The sequence below is a fragment of the Chiloscyllium punctatum genome, chromosome 1, assembly GCF_047496795.1.
Source record: "Chiloscyllium punctatum isolate Juve2018m chromosome 1, sChiPun1.3, whole genome shotgun sequence".
Lineage (NCBI taxonomy): Eukaryota > Metazoa > Chordata > Chondrichthyes > Orectolobiformes > Hemiscylliidae > Chiloscyllium > Chiloscyllium punctatum.
In genome coordinates, this window is record NC_092739.1 from 180,197,027 (window position 1) to 180,222,822 (window position 25,796).

Here is a 25,796-nt window from a genome sequence, read left to right on the forward strand (position 1 = left end):
AGAATGAAGCAGGTGGCAGATAAAAAACTTGGAAATTCAGACATTTTCCCATGGGGATGATGTATTAGTATTGATACCAGTGATAGGAGATCCTCCAAAGCCAGGTCTAGTGGTCCCTGTCAAACTAAGAAAAAGTTGACTCGAGTGAACTATCTGGTTAAGATGCTGGATAGAAAAAAACTGTATTGGAAATGTCATGTGAATATGTTGAAACATTATTATAATAGAGAGAAGGAGCAGGAGAAGCAGGTGTTAGTTACTGCCCTGCAGAGTGAGGAATCAAATCCAAATGTCATAGAATTTGATGTGCATCAAAATATGTTAAACAATGAGGAAGTCCTTGAGGAGTGGGATAGGTTAGTGAACTATCCATTTCAGGAGGAAAGAACACAGTTGAAACGTTTGTTACAGTAGTATGAGAATATATGTAGGAATAAGATGGGGAGGGCTAATGCTATTGTACATGAAGTAGACATAGGTAATGCTGCTCGATAAAACAACACCCAAAGGCTTAATCCTTTCAAAGCCACGCAGGTCCAGAAGGAAGTGGATGTGATGCTCAACGAAGACATCATCGAACCGAGTCAGAGTGAGTGGAGTTCGCCGACCATGTTAGTTCCCAAACCTGACAGGACTCAACCATTTTGTGTGGACTATCGGAAGGTCAATGCCGTAACAAAATTGGACTCATACCAAATACAGTACCAAAATTGGAGGACCGTAAAGAGAAAGTGGGACAAGCCAGTTACATCACAAAGTTGGACTTGATACGTGGTTATTGGCAAATACCTTTGTCAGAGAAAGTGAAAGAAATTTTGTTTGTAACCCCAAATGGGCTATATCAATTCAAAGTGATGCCCTTTGGAATGAAGACCGCATCAGCCACATTCCAAAGACTTACGAATAGAGTCGTGGCTGGGTTTACAAACTGTGCAGTCTATTTGGACAATGTAGTGATCTTTAGTGAGTCCTGGGAAGATCACATGGTACAGTTGGCAGAGCTGTTTGAATGATTAAGAGAAGCAAAACTGGTGATAAACTTATAGTACATCGAATTCGTAAACGTAGAGGTGACGTTCTTGAGACACATCAATCATAGAAGGTTGACCCTGAGGAACGTAAAGATGGAGGCCATTTAGGAATTTCCATTACCAACCTGGAAGAAAGAGGTGCTTTGATTTTTGGGACTAAGTGGATTATACCGGAAGTTTGTTGCAAACGTCAGCAATGTAGTGGTACCATTAACAGAGTGGCTGTAGAAGAACACAACGTTTCTGTGGATAGAACAATGCCAGGTGGCATTTAACAATTTAAAAGCAGTATTAGTCACTGCACCAGTTTTAGCTTCACCAAACATTTTGAATCCTTTCAAAGTTGCAATTGATGCTGGCAACATAGTAGATGGAACTATACTGCTACAGGAAGGTTATGATGGAATTGAACTGCCAGTTGGTTACTTTTCAAAGAAACTCTAAACCCACCAGAGAAAATAATCTATGATCGAAAAGGAATAATTGAGTTTGGTACTGGCATTACAACATTTTAATGTTTTTGTTACAAATAATGTGTTGGAGACGGATCACAATCCTCTTACATTCTTGGAAAGCTTTAAAGAATATGAGACTATTTCATTGGAGTCTTATGTTCCAGACTTTTAATTTACAAATTGTACATGTTGCTGGTCATAAGAATGAAATCACAGATGTGTTATCGCAGATAAAGTATAGATAAGATTGAATAGATACCAATGTTTATGCATGTGCAGAAGTTAATATGAACTTTAGATTCATGTCCTATGTATTTCATGGTAATAGGGGTAAGAAATAGAAAAAAAAATGAGAATATCTTATCATTGTGATGGTTCTTTTTTTCTTAAGTGGGGAGGTGTTATGAAATTGTAGGCGTGTACTGTACCTTTAAGAGAGAGTGAACACTGGCAAGCACCTGTCAGGCACAGAGTGTACTGGACAATTTGAAGATGTAACATTTGGGCTGTAACTTAGATACCTGAGTTGTTTTCACAGCAGTTCGAAAATAACCAATCAGTTTAAATGATGCCCCAAGACACTAAAACCCAATTGAATTTGAATTTTACTGTTTTGACAACATCAAACCAATGAGACAATCCGATGTCTTGAGGTATAAAAAGCAGGCATTTTGGACAGTTAGCCAGAGAACGAGCATCGTCTGCCATTGTCAGACATTGTCTGCCCAAAAACTCTCTAAAAGGTACCTTCTTCCATATGGAACATCTGTGAAGCAGAAGACTGAAGATGACCCAGGGAGATCTACAAACAGAGAAGGATCGAGACAGCTGTCTGGTTTTGAAAACTGATTTACTGTAAATTTAATAGGAGCTTTATAGGATCAATATATTGTTATAGAGTGGGAGGTAGGTAACAAATCTTTCAGACAAAGGAGGCTTGGAGTTGTAAATAGTTGTTGTTTAATGTGCATTTTTGAAGTTGGGGTATAAAATTGTTATTTCTTTTCTTTAAATAGTGGAATTTGGGGACCTTCTCTGTCACTCATACTTTAACAGATTATAAGGTGAGGTAAGCTTTTCTGTGTGTTTGGTTTAATTAGCAGAAGGGTTCACCGCCGTATCGTAACACTATAAACACCCTACCCTCCTTCAACAATCAGGTGCGATTCTTTCATTTACTCAATCTTTAAAATGAATTTCAGAAATTGATAAATGTCTTCATAGGCCATTAATTCATCTTCCATCTTCATAGCCATACTCTGTATGTCCTTCGCAGCCTCAGTCTTGCTTCCTTTTGTAAGATCTACGGAACTCCTTGTGATAGAGTAGATATTTGTTAGCATTATGATTGCAGAAAGAAGTCCTGATATAGCTCTGACAATAGTGGATAATAGGGGAAGTGATCCAGAAAGCAGCTCTTGAATGCTTTCGGTTTTCTGGCTCACTGATATTACCTGCCTGGCTGTGTTAGACAATGGAACGGTTATCGACTCCTCAAGAACTGAAACGTCTCCACCTTTCTCGCTGCACTTTACTGCACCGCAGCTTTCAGTTAGAAAGTCTGACATTTGTTCACTGGACTTATGTTTCGTGATTTCTGCTTGTAGGTTATGGCTCCAGGATTTAATTGCACCGCAAATCTTGTGTAAATACTTAGATACCAGCTTACAACATTCATTGTATTGATTTACAATTTCATCAACTCTTTTTTGTTTGATGGATTGTCCAACTGACTCGGTGACATCAGCTGTAAAATTGGTAGCAGCACCAGTTGCACTCACCCCAGCTCCCACTGCACTGAGACCCAGCGATGTACCTGAAGTAAAAGGACTTGCAATGAGTCCTGTAACGGACAGAACCCCGCCGACAATTGCTGCTGAGGTCCCAGTGATGCTTGCTATGGTAGCCCCTCTGTGGTACTCATCAATGATTTCTGCAATTTCTTTCAGTTCTTTTATGTGTTCTTGTGTCTGATCCCTCCAGTCTGGGAACTGTTTGACAAACAGCTGGCAATCCTCATTGTGCTTTTCCAGTTCTGTTTTCAGCTGTATCCTGTTAAGATCAGATGGATTACTTCAGATTATTTCCCAAGTCACTGTAATTAAACATAGAAACAGAGAAGATAGGTGCAGGAGTAGGTAATTCATCCCTTCAAGCCTGTACCACCATTCAATATGATCATGCAATCTCAATATCCCATTCCTGCTTTCTCTCCACACCCCTTGACCCCTTTAGCCGAAAGAACCACATCCAGCTTAAATATATCTAAAGAACTGGCCCCAACACCTTTCAGTAGGAGAGAATTCCACAGGTTCACAACTCTCTGAGTGAAGAAATTCTTCCTCATCTCAGTCCTGGATGGGATTACCACTTATTCTCAGACTGAGGTCTCTAGCTCTGGACTTCCCCAACATTGGGAACATTCTTCCCGCATCTAGCCTGTCCAGTTCCATCAGGATTTTACATGTTTCTCTGAGGTCTCCCCTCATTCTTCTAAATTCCAGCGAATAAAGGCCCAGTTGATCCAGGCTTTCTTCATATGTCAGTCCTGTCATCCCGGGAATCAGTCTGGTGAACCTTTGCTGGACTCTGTTGATAGTAATAATGTCCTTCCTCAGACTAGGAGACCAAAACTGCACACAATACTCCAGGTGTGTATACTCAAGGCCCCGCAGCAAGACTATGAAGGAGAGCATGCCATTAGCTTTCCTCACTGCCTGCTACACCTGCATGCCAACCTTCAGCGAGTGTTCTACCAGGTCACCCAGTTCCCGTTACACCTCACCTTTTCCTAAACTGTCACCATTCAGGTAATAACCTACCTTCCTGTTTACTGAATTTCCGAGGCAGCACAAACTGATCTTTACAACAAGAATCCAGCTCTCAACAGCTAGGTCGGACTGGGGCTAGAATGGATGAATGAATGGTGATTAAAGAGGCAAAAAGTCTGAGGGGAAACGGCAATAATTGATAGTGTGAGGGGAGAAGTGACAATTGAACAATGTAATGAAAGGGGAAAACTGATCATAAATGGAGAACATAACCATAAATATTCTAACCAACCTGTCCAGCTATATTGTTACATATCTCTGGAGCAGAGGGGACAGGAAATAAGGCTTCCTGGCTCAGAAATAGAGACACTACCTCTAAGCCACAAGTCCATGAGAGATCTGTTGGTTTTTTTTAGCAACTTGCTCAGAGATGCTATTACATGTCTCTGGAGTAGATGAGACATGCTTCAGAAGTCCATACAATTATCACTGTGCCACAAGAGATCACAATCAAAGGGAAAAGGAGAATTTAGATCATCATTGATCAATGATCAGTAGTTAGCTGTAATCTTATTGACATGGACACCTTCTAACCACGACAATTCAATGGCAACTCATGTCTGTGAGACATAAAACCCATGGGTTCACTTCAGAGACTTGTACATAAACGTGTTCCCAATACAATGGAGGGACCTCTTTCTTGTTGTTAATGCTATCTTTCAGATGAAACTACAGTCTATTGTAGATTTAGGCTTTTACGGCTGTCAGTAATATTTCATGATAGTATTTCTTATTAAAAACTAGCAATGATGACTAAATGATTGATAATGTAGGAGAGTAAAATAGCTAGAAGAATAAAAACAGATGCCAAGACTCCTTCGGCAAAAGTGCATCATTAATCAAGCTCCACTATATCACAAGCCATCACAAATTTGTAACTGCCCAATTAAACCACTATCAATTTCCCTGCCTGGTTGCTATTCAGGACAAAAGTAATTCACACCAGTCTGTAACAGGAAAGTAATTCTCTTTGTTGTAGACCAACTTATTCTTCAACAAATGGCAAAAGAAAATCACTAATTATTCATAGAAATTAACAGGAGTTCCTCAGGGTAGTGTCCTAGGCCCAACCATCTTCAGCTGATTCATCAATGACCTTCCCTTCACCATAATGTCAGAAGTGGGGATGTTCACCAATGATTGCACAATGTTCAGCACCATCGTGACTCCTCAAATATTGAAACAGTCCATATTAAGGTGCATCAGGATCTGGACAATATCCAGGCCGGGGCTGGGTAAGTAAATGTGTGTCACACAAATGCCAGGCTATGGCCATCTTTGATAAGAGACAATCTAACCGCCATCCAATGGTGTTATCATCATCAAATTCCCCACTAACAACATCCTGGGGGTTACCATTGACCAGAAACTCAACTAAACCCACCACATAAACACAGTGGGATTTTGTACACTACATTGCAAAACTAATCCCATGCAAGGACTGCACAAAACACTACACAGGACAAACAGGAAGACAGCTAACGATCCGCATCCATGAACATCAACTAGCCATGAAACGACACGACCAGTTATCCTTAGTAGCCACACACGCAGATGACAAGCAACATTAATTCGACTGGGACAACACTACTATTATAGGACAAGCCAAACAGAGAACAGCCAGGGAATTCCTAGAGGCATGGCACTCATCCACAGATTCTATCAACAAACACATCGATCTGGACCCAATATTCCAGCCACTGCAGCGGACAGCTGGAACTGACAACTAGAAGCGGCAGAGACAAACCACTATAAATGTCGGAGGAAAGATCACAGAAGCGTTTCGTAGGAGGCTCCCAAGCACTGAGGATGTCACCTAGACAGGGGGCGAAACGTCTGCAACACAAATTCCCAGCTCGGCAAACAGAACCACAACAACAGTTTAAGCTATACCTCTTTAAGACCATAAATACACACACATTCTTTTTCAAATAGTAAAGACAAATCGGACAGTTTGCATGGGCTGAAGCTGTTTTCCCTGGAGTGTAGGAGGCTGAGAGGTGACCTTATAAAATTATGAGGGTAATGGATAGTGTAAATAGATAAAGTCCTTTCTCTGGGGTGGGGGAGTCCAGAACTAGACGACATAAGTTTAGGGTAAGAAGGGAAAGATTTAAAGGGACCTAAGGGACAACGTTTTCATACAGAGGGTGGTGCGTGTATGGAATGAGCTGCCAGAAGTGGTGGAGGCTGGTACAATTCCAGCATTTAAAAGGCATCTGGATGGGTACATGAATAGGAAGGGATATGGGCCAAGTGCTGGCAAATGGGAGCAGATTAGGTTCGGATATCTAGATGAGTTGGACCAAAGCGTCTGTTTTTGTGCTGTACAGCTCCATGACTCTATATGTTTATGAGGGAAAAATATAAACAACGAAAAAGAATTCTGTGCATCAAGGTCCAGATGACAAGAGGGTTCTGAGTTGCTTCTCACAGTTCTTTTGGTTCTTTAGCCAAAATAGGAGAGAAGGTGGTGCAATGGTAACAGAAACTTTCAATCAAGAGCTACTCAAGGGCTACTTACCACAGCTCTTCTGGAATGGACTCATCATCTGTGAAAAGAACTAAATCAATATTAGCAGGTTTTAACAATACCAGAGTCAATGTGGGCTTCCTATTAGTAGGGTGCACTTTCCCAAGAGATCTACAGCCGAAAACTAGCTGCCTGACCCGCTGTGATCTCCAGCATGTCTTGTTTCCAGGAATTGCTGGAAATTTTTATTGTAACCCAAACCTTTTCTCTTTGGCATTTGTGTATAGGAAGTTTCAAATGAGGAAGGGTTATGCTGGGAACTGAGACGTTCTTCAGCCATAGGCACTGTCAAGTGCAACTAACTGAATATGTGCAAGATAAAATCAATTAAACCTTTTATTTATAATTCCTCTCTTCAATTTAAAATATGAACCTTGTGGCCTATCTCCTTCCTTACAAATGTTGCAATCTCCTCTAATCATACAACCCTGCAAACTCACTGTATACCTCTAATTCTGGCCTTATGTGCATTGCTGCATTTAATGGCTCCCACAGCTATCAAAACTTTGAGCTCTGAAATTCCTAATTTAAATCTCTCCACCTCGATTCTCATTCCTACTTTAGAATGTTCCTTAAGTAAAACCTACCACGTTGTTCAAACCTTTGGTTACCTGATTTATTAAGCGTGTCTTTGTTGCATGTCCAACAGATTATGAGACATAGCTAGCGTGAGTGAAAAGAGTTGGCTTGCTTCCCACTTATTGTGGGTTACCCTTGCTTCCCACTTTCACTAGCAACAATGGGAAAAGGAGAACCCAATCTGCAGTCTTCCCCTGTCTCACTACAGGGTATGTCTGTAGCTGTGCCTCATCACAATCAGCACAGTCGCCTCCTTCCGTGCAGTCAACATCCCTATAGTTTCCTGAAATATTCTGAATGACTGAAGTGGAGGAACGTGCAGCAATAAGGAAAGGAGAGTATGGGGACCAGAATTGCTATGATGGGTTGAATGGCCTTCTTCTGTGCAGTAATGAATTGGTCGTTTCTGGATGAGTTTGGCCCTGCAGCACATCCTGAGTATTTTGGGATGCATATGATCTGGGTTTGGTAACCATCTGTCCCATTGACTTTCCAATATCATTTTGATTTGAGTAGCTATCTGAGCCACCCAACTTAATCCCATTTCCCAGCACATCGTCTGTATCCCCGGAGATGGTGTATCGGAGGGTTTCCACTTCAACCACATTTCCAGACACTTGTCTGACTGGGAAAGATATACAAATGCTGGGAGCTGAGCTAAGTGTGGGACTTTAGGCAAGTGGGAGTGGCAAACCTAGCTGTGTCCTACAAGGGACTGCTTTGTGACTGAGGTGCAGCCAGTTGGATCTAAGAGCCTGCCTGATGAAGGGGTATGCTCCTCCTCTCAGGGAGCAGTCGACTGCCTGCAGGAAGTGTGTCTGGCAGCAGCTTCTTTCAGACCACGTGGATGGGTTGGATGGGAGTTGGAAGAGCTGATGAGCACATAGATTAGATTAGATTAGATTAGATTACAGTGTGGAAACAGGCCCTTCGGCCCAACAAGTCCACACCGACCCGCCGAAGCGCAACCCACCCAGACCCATTCCCCACATTTACCCCTTCACCTAACACTACGGGCAATTTACCATGGCCAATTCACCTAACCTGCACATTTTTGGATTGAGGGAGGAAACCGGAGACAGAGAGTGTGATAAATAGCAGCTTCAGGGAGATGGTCACACCATAGGTACAGTCAAGTAGGTGGGAGAGTACCGGGGAGGTAGGTAGGTAGTGTGGTTATGCCCTTCCCAAACAAATGTTCCTACTTGGGTGGGCGATGGTGCAGATAGCCTCTAAGGGAAAATAACAGCAGCAGCCAGCTCTCTGGTACCCTGACTGGCTCAGCTGTAAAGCAAGGTATGGTAAAGTCCAAGTGAGCAATTGTGACAGGGGACTGTCCAAGCAGACAGGCATTTCTGTGGCTGTGTGCAAGACTCCAGGGTGGGGTGATGTGGTGCCAAAGTCAAGTTGCAGCAAATTCTCAAAGGAGTTGCAGCCTAAGATTATTGAACACATTGGTACCAACATGATAGGTAGAAAAAGGGATGAATGAATATGGGGGGTTAACGCAGGAGGTTGAAAAGCAGGATCCTGAGGGTAGGAATCTCTGGATTACTCCTGGTGCCATGTGCTAGTTAGAATAGGATAAGGCAGGTGAATGGATGGAGAACGTGAGGACTGCAGATGCTGGAGATCAGAGTCAAGAGTGTGGTGCTGGAAAAGCACAGCAAGTTAGGCAGCATCCGAGGAGCAAGAGAATCGACGTTTCAGGCAAGCGCCCTTAATCAGGTGAATGCGTGGCTGGGGAGCTGGTGCAGGGGGCAGGGATTCAGATTTTTGGATCTTTGGGATCTCTTCTGGAATAGAGCTGACCTGTACAAGAGGGATGGATTGCACCTGAACTAAAGCAGGATTAATATCCCAGCAGGGAGATCTACTAGAGCCATTGGGGAGGGTTTAAACTAGTCTGGCAGGGATGGGAGAAAAGAGAGAAGGTTGAGACTAGTACAGAAGTTAAAGAAAGCAAGTGAAATCAACTAGGCAGAGAACAAGGGAAGACTGGTTAATTAAACTGCACTTATTTCAGTGCAAGAGGCCTGATAGGTAAGTCAGATGAACTCAGGGCTTGATGGGAAGGTGGGGCTGGGATATCATCGCTATTACAGTAACATGGCTGAGGGAGGGACAGGACTGGCAGCTGAATGTTCCTGGATATAGAAGCGAAAGGAAGGCTGGAGGGAGAGGGAAGCCAGGAAAGGTGTTTTTGATTAGAGAAGGCATCTTGGCAGAGAGGATATTCCTGAGGGATCATCCAGTGAAGCTACCTGGATGGAATTGAGAAATAAGAAAGGGGGTGATCACTTTGATGGGATTGTACTGTAGGCCCCACAATAGTCAGCAGGAAATTGAGGAGCAAATGTCAGAAAATTAAAGATAGCTGTAAGAATAATAGGGGTATAATTCAGTTTTCCAAACATAGAACATACAACGTTACAGCGCAGTACAGGCCCTTCAGCCCACGATGTTGTGCTGACCTGCGAAACCAATCTAAAGCCCACCTAACCTACACTATTCAATTATCATCCACATATCTATCCAATGATCATTTAAATGCCGTTAAAGCTGGCAAGTCCTCTGCTGTTACAGGCAGTGCATTCTACGTCTTTAATACTCTCTGAGTAAAGAACCTATCTGTAACATCTGCCCTATATCTCTCACCCTTCAATTTAAAGCTATGTCCCCTCGTGCTAGCCATCACCATCCAAGGAAAAAGGCTCTCACTGTCCACCCTACCTAATCCTCTGATTTAAAAATCACACAACACCAGGTTATAGTACAACAGGTTTAATTGGAAGCACTAGCTTTTGGAGCACTGCTCCTTCATCAGGTGGTTGTGAACAGCGCTCCAACAGCTAGTGCTTCCAATTAAACCTGTTTGATTATAACCTGGTGTTGTGTGATTTTTAACTTTATACACCCCAGTCCAACACCAGCATCTCCAAATCATAATCCTCTGATCATCTTGTATGCCTTTTTCAGTCACCTCTTAACCTTGTTCTAACGAAAACAGCTTTAAGTCCCTCAGCCTTTCCTCATATGTCCTTCCCTCCATACCAGGCAACATCTGGTAAATCTCCTTTGCACCCTTTCCAATGCTTCCACATCCTTTGTATAATACGACTGTACGCAACACTCCAAGTACAGCCACATCAGAGTTTTGTACAGCTGCAACATGACCTCGTGGCTCCGAAACTCAATTCCTCTACTAATAAAAGCTAACACACTGTATGCCTTCTTAACAACCCTATCAACCTGGGTGGCAACTTTCAGGGACCTATGCACATGGACACCGAGATCTCTCTGCTCATCCACACTACAAAGAATCTTATCATTAGCCCATTACTCTGCATTCCTGTTACTCCTTCCAAAGTGAATCATCTCGCACCTCATTAAACTTCATTTGCCACCTCTCAGCCCAGTTCTGCAACTTATCTATGTCCCCCTGTAAGTTGCAACATTCTTCCAAACTGTCCACAACTCCACCGACCTTAGTGTCATCTGCAAATTTATGAACCCATCCTTCTACGCCCTCATCCAGGTCATTTATAAAAACGACAAACAGCAGTGACCTCAAAGCAATTCCTCGTGGTAAACCACTGGTAAGTGAACTCCAGGATGAACATTTCCCATCAAACACCACCCTCTGTCTTCTTACAGCTAGCCAATTTCTGATCCAAACCGCTTAATCATCCTCAATCCCATGCCTCCATATTTTCTGCAATAGCCTACCGTGGGGAACTTTATCAAACACTTTACTGAAATCCATATATACCACCACTTTACCCTCATCCACCTGTTTGGTCACCTTCTCAAAGAACTCAGTAAGGTTTGTGAGGCACTACCGACCCTTCACAAAACCGTGTTGACTATCCCCAATCAAACTATTCCTTTCTAGATGGTTATAAATCCAATCTCTTATAATCTTTTCCAAAACTTTGCCCACAACCGAAGTAAGGCTCACTGGTCTATAATTACCAGGGATGTCTCTCCTCCCATCTTCTGGCACTATTCCGATAGACAATGACGACATAATGATCAAAGCTAAAGGCTCTGCAACCTCCTCCCTAGCTCCCTAACTAATCCTTCACATCTGATCTCTATATAAGCCTTCTGCTTCCTTTGACAAGAGATTCAACTTCTTTAGTAAACCATGGTTTCCTCGCTTGACCACTTCCTCCCTGCCTGACAGGTACATACTTATCAAGGACATGCAGTAGCTGGTCCTTGAATAAGCTCCATATTTCAATTGTGCCCATCCCCCACAGTTCCCTTCTCCATCATATGCATCCTAAATCTTGTCTCATCGCATCATAATTGCCTTTCCCCCACCAATTGCCTTACCTGTCCCTTTCCATCGCTAAAGTAAACGTAGCCTGGACTGGTACTACCATAGTATTAAGGGCTCAGATTGGGAAGAATTTATTAAGTGTGTTCATGAAAACTTTCTTAATCAATATGTAGATGGCCTTACTAGAGATGGGGAGAAACCTGAGCTTCTCTTGGGAAATAAGACAGGGCTAGAGACTGAAGTGTCAGTGGGGGAGCACTTTGGACCAGTGACCATAATTCTTTTCGTTTTAAAATAGTGATGGAAAAGGATAGAGCTGGTCCACAAGTTAAAGTTCTAAACTGGGGCAAGGCTAATAGTCTTAGACAGGAACTTGCAAATGTTGACTGGAGGAGGCTGTTCACAGGTAAAAGGACATGTGGCAAGTGGGAGATTTTCAATTGCATGATAACGAGAGTTCAGGGCCACCATGTTCCTGTTAGTGTGAAGGGTAAGGCCGGCAGGATTAGTGAGCACTGGATGACAAGGGATATTGAGGTTTTGGTCAAGAAGAAGGAGACATTGTCAAGTGTAGACAGCTAGGATCAAGTGAATCCCTTGAAGAGTATAAGGTATGCAGAAGTACACTTAGGAGGGAAATCAGAAGGGCAAAAAGGGGATATGACTTATTTGACAAATAGGGTTAAGGAGAACCCAAAGAGTTTCTGCATGTATATTAAGGACAAAACAGTTACTAGTGTCAAAATAGGGATCTTTAAAGATCAATGAGGCTCTCTATTTGTGGAACCACAAGACATGTGATCCTAAATGAATATTTCATGTCAGTATTTACTGTGGAGAAATAAATAGTGATGTCTTCAAAAAAGTCTATATTAAAGAAGTTAAAAATCACACAGCACCAGGTTATAGTCCAACAGGTTTATTTGGAAGCTCTAGCTTTCGGAGCACTGCTACTTCATCAGGAAGGTGTGGAACAGGATCATAAGACACAGAATTTATAGCAAATGATTACAGTGTCATGCTACTGAAATGATGTATTGAACAAACCTAGATTGCTGATAAGTCTTTCACTTCTAGAATGGGTTGCAGGTTTTGATTCATTAATATATATATCCCAGAACTTCTTTTAAGTGACATTCTCAAGATAACTTAAGATTTTATTAAAAAAAGGTGACATCTCAGTCAGACAATGCATAAAAGGTGTGAGGTTAAAAACCGGATGTATTCCAATCTTGATTCAGACTGGTTCTATTTCCAAAGTAGGAATTTATAAAATATAACATGGATTGACTACAGTGAAGACAGTTATCTAAGAGTACAACAAGATCTTGATCAACTGGGCCAGTGGGCTGAGAAATGGCAGATCAAGCTTAATTTAAATAAATGCGAGGTGTTGCATTTTGGTAAGACACACCAGGGCAGGATTTATACAGTTAATAGTTGGGTCCTGGGGAGTGTTGTTGAACAGAGAGATCTAGATGAGCAGGTACATAGTGGTGTCACTGGTAAACAACATGGTGAAGAAGCCATTTGTTATACTGGTCTTCATAGAGCATTGAATGTAGAAATTACAGCGGTACAAGACATAGGTAAGGTTACATTTGGACTACTGCATAGAACTCTGGTTGCCCTGCTAAAGGAAGGGTGTAATTAAACTGAAAAGGGGCAAAGAAGATTTACAAGGATGTTACTGAGACGTGAGGATTTGAGTTCGAAGGTGGAGGTACACTTTGGGGTCAGTAACAATAATTCTATTAGTTTTAAAACAGTGATAGAAAAGGATAGACTGGATCTAGAAGTTAAAGTTTTAAATTGGAGGAAGGCCAATTTTGACAGTGATGGGTATATTATGAAGTTGAAGGTGTGTACTGTACCTTTAAGAGAGAGTGAATGCAGGCACCTGTCATGTGACTGACTGCAGGCACAAAGTGTACTGGACAATTCAAAGAGGTAACATTTGAGCTGTAACTTAGTTACTGAGTAGTTTTCACAACAATTCAAATTCAACCAGTTTAAATTATGCCCCAAGATACTAAAACCCAATCGAATTTGAATTTTACTGTTTTGACATCAAACCAATGAGGTGATCAGATGATTTGGAGTACAGAAAGCAGGGATTTTGAACAGTTAGCTGGAGACAAAGAGCACCTACTGTCGCTGGCAGACTACCCTCTCTCTGAAAGGTATTTTTATCGTATGAAACACCTTTGCAGCAGAAGACCAAATATGACCCAGGGGAATCTACAAGTAGAGGAACTTCAACACCCAAAGATGACAACTGATTTTGAAAAGTGATTTGCTGTAAACTTAATAGGGTCTTTAACGGATATATATATTTTGTTATAGAGTGGGAGGTAGATAACAAATTTTAAGAGAAAGGAGGCTTACAGTTGGAGATAATTGTTTAATGTTCTCTTTTGGAGTTATAGAATAAAATTGTTACTTTTTCTTTAAATAGTAGAATATGGGAGTTCTCTGTCACTCATACTTTAACAGATTATGAGGCAAGGTGAGCTTTTCTGTGGTTTTGCTTTAATTAGCAGAAGGCTTTACCTCGTGTCACAACAGTTTGGGGGCTCGGGTCCGGGATTTGAACAGGCTTAGACAGATCCAGTCTGAGATTTGGACAAACCTGAAGAGATCCCAGTAGATTTAAACACTTGCTGATTAACAGGATTAGCTGATTAAAGTCCTCAGTCTTTAAATAAAACATAGGTGTGACAATTTGTTTAATTTCGGTACGTGTCGTTGGTTAAATTAAAAGTGAGAGAAATGGCTCTTGAATTGCTAAAGAGGTTCTAGGATTTGAGGATGATTCCCAAATTTGCCAAGAAAGTTTAGAAGGAAAGAAAAAAGACCTTACTTGTAAAATTAGCAAAGAGGTTAGAATTGGGTTTAATCAAGAACAAACGTAAAGCTGAAATTGTAAGGGAATTTCTCAAACACTGAAGTGTGCCAGAGAAACAGACCAATGTATTAGAGTTAGAAAAATTTAAATTACAGTTGAGGAAAATGGAATTAGAAGATAAACAAAGAGAGTGAGAGAAGAAGGAAAGAGAGTGAGAAAGAGAAACAGAGCAAAGAAAGAGAGAGGAAAGAGAGAGAGAATGTTCTTAGCTGAGCAGAACACAGAACATGAACAATACAGCACAGAACAGGCCCTTCGGCCCTCGCTGTTGCGCCGATCTGTGAACTAATCTAAGCCCATCTCCCTACACTATTCCATGATCATCCATGTGCTTATCCAAGGATTGTTTAAATCTCCCTAATGTGGCTGAGTTAACTACATTGCCCTTACTAGTCTCTTGAGTAAAGAACCTGCCTCTGACATCTGTCTTAAATCTATCACCCCTCAATTTGTAGTTCTACCCCCTCGTACAAGCAGATGATATCATCCTAGGAAAAAGACTCTCACTGTCTACCTTATCTAATCCTCGAATCATCTTGTATGTCTCTATCAAATCCCCCCCTCAGCCTTCTTCTTTCCAATGAGAACAGACCCAAGTCCCTCAGCTTTTCCTCATAAGACCTTCCCTCCGGACCAGGCAACATCCTGGTAAATCTCCTCTGTACCTTTTCCAATGCTTCCACATCCTTCCCGAAATATGGCGACCAGAGTTGAACACAATATTCTAAGTGCAGCCGCATTAGCGTTTTGTACAGTAGCAGTATGACATCACGGCTCCAGAACAAATGAAACCAAACCTAATGTATGCCTCCTTAACTGCACTATCCACCTGGGTGGCAACTTTCAGGGAACTATGTACATGGACTCCAAGATCCCTTTGCACATCCACACTACCAAGAATCTTTCCATTGACCCAGTATTATGCCTCCCTGTTATTCTTTCCAAAGCGAATCACCTCACATTTATCTGCATTGAACTCTATTTGCCATTTTCAGCCCAATTCTTCAGTTTATCCGAGTCTCCCTGCAACCTGTAACATTCTTCCACACTGTCCACTACTCCATCGACTTTAGTGTCATCTGCAAACTTACTAACCCACCCACCTATGCCTGTGTCCAAGTCATTTATAAAAATGACAAACAGCAGTGGTCCCAAAACAGACCCTTGTGGCACACCACTAGTAACTGGACTCCAGGCTGAATATTTTCCATCAACCTCTACTCGCTGCCTTCTTACAGAAAGCCAGTTTCTAATCCAAACTGCTAAATTACCTTCAATCCTATACCTCCACATTTTCTCCAACAGCCTACCATGTGGAACCTTATCAAAGGCTTTACTGAAGTCCACGTACACCACATCAACTGCCCTACCCCCGTCTACATGATCAGTCACCTTCTCAAAAAACTCAATGAGGTTTGTGAGACATGACCTGCCCTTGACAAATCCATATTGACTATTTCCAATTAAATTGTTGCTTGCTAGATGATTATAAATCCTATCTCTTATAATCCTTTCCAAAACCTTTCCTACAACAGACACGAGGCTCACTGGTCTATAATTACCTGGGTCATCTCTACCTCCCTTCTTGAACAAGGGCACAACATTTGCAAACCTCCAATCATCTGGTACTAAACCTGTAGACAATGACGACTCAAAGATCAAGGCCAAACGCTCGGCCATCTCCTCCCTAGCTTCCCAGAGAATTCTTGGAAATATCCCATTCGGCCCAGGGGACCTATCTACTTTCACACCTTCTAGAATTGATAACACCTTCTCCTTACTAACCTCAATCCTTTCTAGTCTAATAGCCTGTATCTTAGTCTTCTCCTCTACAATATTCTCCTTTTCCTGAGTGAAAACAGATGAGAAATATTTGTTTAGCACCTTTCCGATCGCTACAGGGTCCACACACAACTACCCACTTCTGTCTTTGGCAGGCCCTATTCCTAGTCATCCTTTATTCCTCACATATGTATAGAAAACAGTATTATTCTACTTGCTAAAGACTGCTCATGTCCTCTCTTTGCTCTTCTTAACTGTCTCTTCAGATCCTTCTAAGCTGCTCTGTAACTCTCCATCGCCTCATCTGAACCATCTCACCTCAACGTCATATAAGCCTCCCTTTTCCACTTAACAAGAGATATAATTTCTTTAATAGACCGCGGTTCCTTTACCTTATCACTTCCTCCCTGCCTGACAGGGACATACCTACCAAAGACACTGAATATCTGTTCCTTAAACCAGCTCTGTATTTCGATTGTCCCCATCCCCTGCATTTTACTCCCCCACTCTATGCCTCCTAATTCCTGCCTATTCACATTATAATTGCCCTTCTCCTATCTATAACTCTTGCCTTGTGGCCTGTACCTATCCCTTTCCATCGCTATACTAAATGTAACCGAATTATGGTACCTCTCTCCAAAGTGCGCACCTATTATTAAATCAAACACCTGGCCTGGTTCATTTCCAAGCACCAGATCCAGTGTGGCCTGCCCTCTTGTCGGCCCTTCGATATACTGTGTCAGGAAACCCTCCTGCACACATTGGACAAAAACTGATCCATCCGACGTACTAAGTTATAGCATTTCCAGTCAATGTTAGGGAAATTAAAGTCCCCCATAATGACCATCCTGTTCCTTTCACTCCTGCCCAGAGTCAATTTGCCAATCCTCTCCTCCACATCCCTGGAATTTTGTGGAGGTCTATAAAAACTCCCAGCAGCATGACCTCTCCTCTCCTGTTTCTAACCTCAGTCAACACTACCTCAGTAGACAAGTCCTCGTCAAAGGTTCTTTCAGCCACCTTTATACCATGCTTGACTAACAAGGCCACACCTCCACCTTTTTTACCACCTTCTCTGATCTTAATGAAAGATCTAAACCCTGGAACCTGCAACATCTATTCCTGACCTTGGTCTATTCATGTCTCTGAAATGGCCACAATATCGAAGTCCCAGGTACCTATTCATGCTGCAAGCTCACCTACCTTATTCCGGATACTCCTGGTGTTGAAGTAGATACACTACAAACCAGCTTGCTGTCTTCCAGCATGTTCTTGTGACCATGAAATCCTGACCCTGTCCTGTCTACTCATATCCTCCTGTGTACTGGAACTACACCTCAGGTTCCTAACCCCCTGCTGAGCTAGTTTAAACCCACCCGAATAGCACTAGCAAATTTCCCACCAGGATATTAGTACCCCTCTGGTTGAAGTGAAGACCATCCTGTTTATACAAGTCCCACCTTCCCCAGAATGAGCCCCAATTATCCATAAAACTGAAACTCTCCCTCCTGCACCATTCCTGCAGCCATGTGTTCAGCTGATATCTCTCTCAGAGAGAGGGAGAAGAAAGAGAAAGAGAGAGAGAAGAAACAGAGAGAGAAAAAGAGAGAGAATTTGAACTTAAGAAGTTGTGACTTAGTCAACAAAGTGAAGTTAACAGGATGGAGATTAAAAGAGAAGGTAGTGATATACTGTATGTAAATATGTTAAAACACTGCCACATTTTGATGAGAAAGATGTTGAAGCCTTCTTTATTCCATTAGAAAAATTGGCTAGGTCGATGGAGTGGTCAGAGGACTTATGGGTAATGCTTGTTCAGACTAAACTGGTAGGCAGAGCTAGTGAGGTATTTGCAGCGCTGTCAGATGAGGGGTCAAGAGATTATGAAGAGGTCAGACAGGCTATTTTGAGCGCTTAAAATTGGTACCAGAAATATATAGACAGCGGTTCAGAAACATAAGGAAGGAACCAGGTCAGGCTTATGTTGAGTTCAAGAGAAATAAACACTGTCATTTTGATAGATGGTGCAGGCCTTAAAAATTGATATGACCTATGAGACTCTAAGAGAGATTATTCTGTTGGAGGAGTTGAAAAACTCACTTCCAGAGATGATCACATGGAGGAACAGAAAGTTCAGGAAGTGAGAAGAGCAGCAGAGATGGCAGATGAATATACTTTGGTGCATCAGACAAAGTTTAGCTTCCAGCAAGAATTTCATCCAGTGAGGATAGGAACTGGGAGAAGGGTAGATCCTACACCACAAAACCAAGAGTAGAAAACACTGGTAATTGTTTATCACAGGTTAAAAAAGAAGCCCAAGAGGGTGGAAAGGAGGTGAAAAGCCTCAGGTGTTTCCACTGTGGTAAAGTGGGCCAGGTAAAGACACAGTGCTTGTCGTTAAAGAAAGGCACTGTGGGAAAAGATGTGGTAAAAGAAGCTAAGCCAGTGGCATTAGTGAAAGTAGTAAAGGAGACCCCAAGAAAAGTTGAGGAGCTGCAGGAGAGTGCACAGCCTAGGCAGAGACTGGGTATGGAGTTAGTACCTGATCTCTATAAAGAATTCACCTCTGTAGGTAAAGGTTACTCAGAAAGAATAGGGGGGAGAAGGACAAGAAGTTATAATTTTGAGAGATACAGGATCTAACCGGTCTCTAGTAGTAAGAGATTAATGTACTTGCACTCTTTCTGACCTGTTATGCGAGAGAGTGGTAGTTTGTGGGACAGATGGATAGAAATTTAGTGTTCCTGTGTGAGATCAGGTTGGAATGGGAGGCCTTCAAATATGAAATATCGAGACTTCAAAGACAGTTTATTCCTATTAGGGTGAAAGGAAAAGCTGATAGGTGGAGGGAATGCTGGATGACTAGAAAAATTGAGGTTTTAGTCCAGAAAAAGGAAGTATATATTCAGGTATAGACAGCAGGGATGAAGTGAATCCTTAGAAGAGTATAAAGGCATATACTTAAGAGGGAAATCAGGAGGGCAAAAAGGGGACATGAGATAGCTTTGGCAAATAGGGTTAAGAAGAATCCAAAGGGATTTTATAAATACATTAAGGACAAAAGGGGTAACTAGGGAGAGAATATTGCCCCTCAAAGATCAACGAGGTAAAAACAATGACTGCAGATGCTGGAAACCAGATTCTGGATTAGTGGTGCTGGAAGAGCACAGCAGTTCAGGCAGCATCCAAGTAGCTTCGAAATCGATGATTCGGGCAAAAGCCCTTCATCAGGAATAAAGGCAGTGAGCCTGATTATTCCTGATGAAGGGCTTTTGTCCGAACCGTCGATTTCGAAGCTACTTGGATGCTGCCTGAACTGCTGTGCTCTTCCAGCACCACTAAATCCCCTCAAAGATCAGCAAAGTGGCCTTTGTGTGGAGCTGCAGGAGATGGGGGGAGATACCAAACAAGTATTTTGCATCAGTATTTACTGTGGAGAAGGACATGGAAGACATAGAATGTGGGGAAATAGATGGTGATGTCTTGAAAAATGCCCATATTACAGAGGAGGAAGTGTTGGATGTCTTGAGACGCATAAAGTTGGATAAATCCCCATGACTTAATCAGGTGTAGCCTAGAACTCTGTGGGAAGCTAGGGAAGTCATTACTGGGCCCCTGCTGAGATATTTATATCATCGATAGTCACAGGCGAGGTGTCAGAAGACTGGAGGTTGGCTCATGTGGTGCCACTATTTAACAAAGGTGTTGGAGGAACTCCTGAGGGATTGGATTTACATGTATCTGGAAAGGCAAGGACTGTTTAGGGATAGTCAGCACGGCTTTATGCATGGGAAATCATGTCTCACAAACTTTACCGAGTTTTTTGAAGAAGTAACAAAGATTGATGAGAGTAGAGCGGTGAACGTGATCTATATGGACTTCAGTAAGGCGTTCAACAAGGTTTCTCATGGCAGACTGCTTTGCAAGATTGGGTTGGACTGAAGGGCCTGTTTCCATGCTGTACATCTCTATGACTCTATATAATTAACCATTTGGATACAGAACTGACTTGAAGGTAGAAGACAGAGGGTGATGGTGGAGGGTGGACTGGAGGACTGTGACCAGTGGAGTGCCACAAGGATCAGTGCTGGGTCCACTGTTTTTTGTCATTTATATAAAAGATTTGGATGTGAGCATAAGAGGTATAATTAGTAAGTTTGCAGATGACACTGATATTGGAGGTATTGTGGACAGAAAATAAGGTTACCTCAGGATACAACGGGATCTTGATCAGACAGGCCAATGGACCTAAGAGTGGCAGATGGAATTTAATTTAGATAAATGTGAGGTGCCGGATTTTGGAAAGGCAAATCAAGGCAGGACTCATACACTTCTTGGTAAGGTCCTAGGGAGTGTTGCTGAAAAAAAAGACCTTGGGGTGCAGATTCGTAGTTCCTTGAAAGTGGACTTCCAGGTAGATAGGATAGTGAAGAAGGCGATTGGTATGCTTTCCTTTATTGGTCAGAGCATTGAGTATAGGATTTGGGAGGTCATGTTGCAGTTGTACAGGACATTGGTTCGGCCACTGTTGGAATATTCTGTGCAATTCTGGTCTCCGTCATATTGGAAGGATGTTGCCAAACTTGAAAGGGTTCAGAAAAGATTTACAAGGATGTTGCCAGAGTTGGAGGGTTTGAGCTATAGGGAGAGGCTGAATAGGCTGGGGCTGTTTTCCCTGGAGCATTGGAGGCTGAGGGGTGACCTTATAGAGGTTTATAAAACCATGAGGGGCATGGATAGAGTGAATAGACAAGGTCTTTTCCCTGGGCTCAGGGAGTCCAGAACTAGAGGGCATAGGTTTAGGGTGAGAGGGGAAAGATACAAAAGGGACCGAAGGGACAACTTTTTCACACAGAAGGTGGTACATGTATGGAATGCGCTGCCAGAGGAAGTGATGGAGGCTGGTACAATTGCAACATTTAAAAGGCATTTGGATGGGAATATGAATAGGAAGGGTTTAGAGGGATTTGGGCCAAGTGCTGGCAAATGGGACTAGATTTCTGGGCGGCACGGTGGCACAGTGATTAGCACTGCTGCCTCGCAGCGCCGGAGACCCGGGTTCAATTCCTGCCTCAGGCGACTGACTGTGTGGAGTTTGCACATTCTCCCCGTGTCTGCGTGGGTTTCCTCCGGGTGCTCCGGTTTCCTCCCACAGTCCAAAGATGTGCAGGTCAGGTGAATTGGCCATGCTAAATTGCCCGTAGTGTTAGGTAAGGGGTAGATGTAGATGTAGGGGTATGGGTGGGTTACGCTTCGGCGGGGCGGTGTGGACTTGTTGGGCCGAAGGGCCTGTTTCCACACTGTAAGTAATCTAATCTAATCTAATTAGGTTAGAATATCTGGTCGGCATGGACGAGTTGGACCAAAGGTCTGTTTCTATGCTGTACAGCTCTATGACTCAATGACTTTATCTATGAGAGGTTGAATAATCTGGGACTTCTTTCCCTGGAACATCAGAGGCTGAGAGGTGGCTTTATAGAGGTTTATAAAACCATGACGGGCACAAATAAGGTGAATAGCCAAGTTCTTTTCTCCAAGATAGGGGAGTCCAAAACTAGAGAGCACAGATATAAGGTGGGAGGGGAAAGATTCAAAAGGGACCTGAGGGGCAACATTTGCCACACAGAGGGTGGTGCGTGTATGAAATGAGTTGCCACAGAAAGTGGTAAAGGTGAGTACAATTATAACATGTAAAGGACGTTTGGGCAAGCACATGAATAGTGAAGGTGTAGAGGGATATGGGCCAAATGAAGGCAAATGGGACTAGTTCAGTCCTGGTCAGCATGGATGAGTTGGGCTAAAGGGTCTCTTCCCATACTGTATGACTCTTATGATACTCTTTGGATGGATGTTTTCCTCACCTCCTCTCAAACCCCTTTACTCCTCACTTTAGTTCTCTAGGCGGAGGTGGGTACTGCAGATGCTGGAGATTAGAGTCAAGATTAGTGTGGTGCTAGAAAAGCACAGCAGATCAGGCAGCATCCGAGGAGCAGGAAAATCAATGTTTCGGGCAAAAGCCCTTCCCTGATGGGCTTATCCAGTACCATTCTAACCTTGATTTTAGTTCTCTACATAGTCATCTCTGATTAAGGAAGAAAGGCCCCTCTATTCGACTCTAACCAGGCCCCTCAGCCCCCACATGATTGCATCCTCTATGTATGTGGCTGCAAGAGCTGGTGACAATTCCCGATACCCCAGCAGCTGGAGCTGAAACAGCTGTTGGAAATAAAATGAAGTATGTTGGAAAAGCCAGAGCATTTTTATTAAAGATCACTCGTTACCAGTTTACCTTCTGCATCATTTTTCAGTGATTCAATTGTAGCCGTAAACTGGGAGGAGCATCCATCCTGACACCAAGCCTGTCCCTGTGACATTTTCACTGTTAAAGCAATAAAAACAAAGATGAAGTTGACTTTATATCAGGGCAGCACCATGGCTCAGTGGCTAGCACTGCTGCCTCACAGCATCAGAGACCCAGGTTCAATTCCAGCCTCAGGTGACTGTCTGTGTGGGGTTTGCACATTCTCCCTGTGTCTGTGCAGGGTCCCCTCTGGGTGTTCTGGTTTCTTCCCTCAATGTGCAGTTAGGCAAATTGGCCATGCTAAATTGCCCATAGTGTCTGGGGATGTGGAGGTTAGGGGAATGGGTCTGGGTGGGTGACTCTTTGGAGGGTTGGTGAGAACTCGTAGAGCCGAATGGCCTATTTCCAGACTGCAGGAATGATTACGTCCTCTGCCACAGCTCACCATTTTGTCTTTGCTAGCCAAAAACAGACGAGAATAGGTGGCGGGGCTGATTTCTAGTGCATTCTTCATGGTAATACCCTGACAAATCAAAATCGACTTGTCCATCTATTAGGTTTGTTTGCTCATGCAGGATAAATGGCTGCTCCCTTTGAAATTCGGTTAAGCATAGAGTCAGATTTTTTTTAAATCAGAGTTTATAAAACAATTCAGGGACTGGCTGTATGAGTGAATTATTTCAGCCTTGCAGCTAAGTCATGGGGAGAATCAGTGGTCATTATTGTATGTCAAGCAAAAATAAAAATAGGTTGGATGTTCTAAGAGAATATTTGGGCTTTGGAACAAGTATCTGGGAGTTTTTGTCTCCAGTGCAATTCCTCAGAACTAACAGCCAACTATATAAAAAAACTGATTGAAATGTAGAACACACAAGTTTTCACAAACATAGCAAAATCACTTCAATACACAGAAAATTCTGGAGAGGTCTACAGGTCTGGCAACATCTGTGGAGATAGAAACAGAGTTTAATGTTTCAAGTCAATGTTCTTGAATCAGAAAAAGAGAGGAAAGAGTTGAGAAAGACTGTTGAACTACCTTTATTCCTTTATTTTAACCTTAGGATATTCTGTAATGTTAACTTTTAACTTTATTTCTTTATTCCTCTACTTATATTATGAACAATGATAATGCTTTACTTTTAACTTTGTTCTCAATGCTACTATTTATATCTAAGTTTTACATGGAACATAGAACAGTACAGCACAGTTCAGGCCCTTCAGCCCTCAATGTTGTGCCAGCCTTTTATCTTACTCTAAGATCAGACTAACCTACATACCCTTCATTGTACTATCGTCATGTGCCTATCCAAGAGTCACTTGAATGTCCCTAATGTCTCTGACTCTACTACCACCACTGGCAGTGCATTCCACACACCCACCACTCTCTGTGTAAAGAACCTACCTCTGACATCTCCCCTAAACGTTCCTGAAATTACCTTAAAATTATGCCCCCTCATGATAGACATTTCTGCCCTGGAAAAAAGTCTTTGGCTATCCAGTTTACCTATACCTCTATCAAGTCAATTCTCATCCTTCTTCACTCCACTGAGAAAAGCCCTAGCTCCCTCAACCTTTCTTCATAAGACATACCCTCCAACCCAAACAGCATCCTGGTAAATCTCCTCTGAACCCTGTCTAAAGCTTCCACATCTTACCTATGATGAGGCGACCAGAACTGAACACAATATTCCAAGTGTGGTCTAACCAGGGCTCTATAGAGCTGCAGCATAACCTCATGGCTCTTAAACTGAATCCCCAGTTAAAGAAAGCTAACACATCCCTATCAACCTGGGTGAATGTGACCACTGCAGATGCTGGAGATCAGAGCTGAAGAGTGTGGTGCTGGAAAAGGACAGCCAGTCAGGCAACATCCGAGGAGCAGGAGAGTAAACGTTTCGAGCATAAGCTCTTCATCAGAAATGAGGCAGTGGCCCAAAGGGGCTGAGAGATAAATGGGACAGATGTGGGGCTAGGGGGAAGGTAATTGGGAATATGGGTGTGATGGTGATAGGTCGGAGAGGAAGGTGGAGCGGATAAGTGGGAACAACCTGAGTGGCAACTTTGAGGAATCTATGGACTTGGACGCCAATGTCCCTCTGTTCCTCCATCTGCCAAGAATCTGCCTTTCACCCTGTATTCTGCATTCAAATTCAACCTTCCAAAATGAATTACTTCACACTTTTCCAGGTTGAACTCCATCTGCCACTTCTCAGTCCAGCTCTGTATCCTGTTATTGTCCCCTTGCAACCTACAGTAGCCATCCACACTATCCACAACTCCACCAACCTTTGTGTCATCAGCAAACTTACTAATCCACCCTTCCACTTCCTCACCCAAGTCATTTGTAAAAATCACAAAGAGCAGAGGTCCCAGAACTGATCCCTGTGGAACACCATTGGTCATTGAGATCCAGGCTGAATACTTTCCATCAACTACCACCCTCTGTTTTCTATGGTCCAGCCAATTCTGTATCCCATGCCCCCTTACTTTCTGAATGAGCTTACCATGGGGACCCTTATCAAATGCCTTGCTAAAATTCATGTACACCACATCCACTGCTCTACCTTCATCAATATATTTTGTCACATCCTCAAAGTATTCTGTAAGGTTTGTGAGGTATGACCTGCCCCTCACAAAGCCATGCTGACTACCTCTAATCAAATTATGATTTTCCAAGTAATCATAAATCCTATCTTTCAGAATCTCTCCGATACTTTGCCCACCTCTGATGTAAAACTGACTGTTGCATAATTCCCAGAGTTATCTCTATTCCTTTTCTTGAACAAGGGGATAACATTTGTCATTCTCCAATCACTAGACACTACTCCATTGGACAGTGAGGATGCAAAGATCATCGCCAAAGGTACAGCAATCTCTTCCCTCACTTCCTGTAGTAACCTTGGATATATCCTGTCTGGCCCAGGGGATTTATTAGATTAGATTAGATTACTTACAGTGTGGAAACAGGCCCTTCGGCCCAACAAGTCCACACCGCACCCGCCAAAGCGCAACCCACCCATACCCCTACATCTACCCCTTACCTAACACTACGGGCAATTTAGCATGGCCAATTCACCTGACCTGCACA

The 25,796-nt window shown here is 42.7% G+C and overlaps 1 protein-coding gene across 1 annotated transcript in view; it reads right to left on the reverse strand.

Annotated features, from left to right (window-relative positions):
* Window positions 1–1,578: 1,578 nt before the first annotated feature.
* LOC140482028 (apolipoprotein L3-like) overlaps window positions 1,579–25,796 on the reverse strand; it is a 243,560-nt gene continuing 219,342 nt past the window's right edge. Inside the window, exons 5-7 of the mRNA XM_072578884.1 lie at window positions 22,697–22,786; window positions 6,842–6,869; window positions 1,579–3,538 (exon numbers count right to left, since the gene is read on the reverse strand). Coding sequence (XP_072434985.1) covers window positions 2,662–3,538; window positions 6,842–6,869; window positions 22,697–22,781 — 990 coding nt within the window. The 5' untranslated portion in view covers window positions 22,782–22,786 and the 3' untranslated portion in view covers window positions 1,579–2,661. The remainder of the gene's footprint in view (window positions 3,539–6,841; window positions 6,870–22,696; window positions 22,787–25,796) is intronic.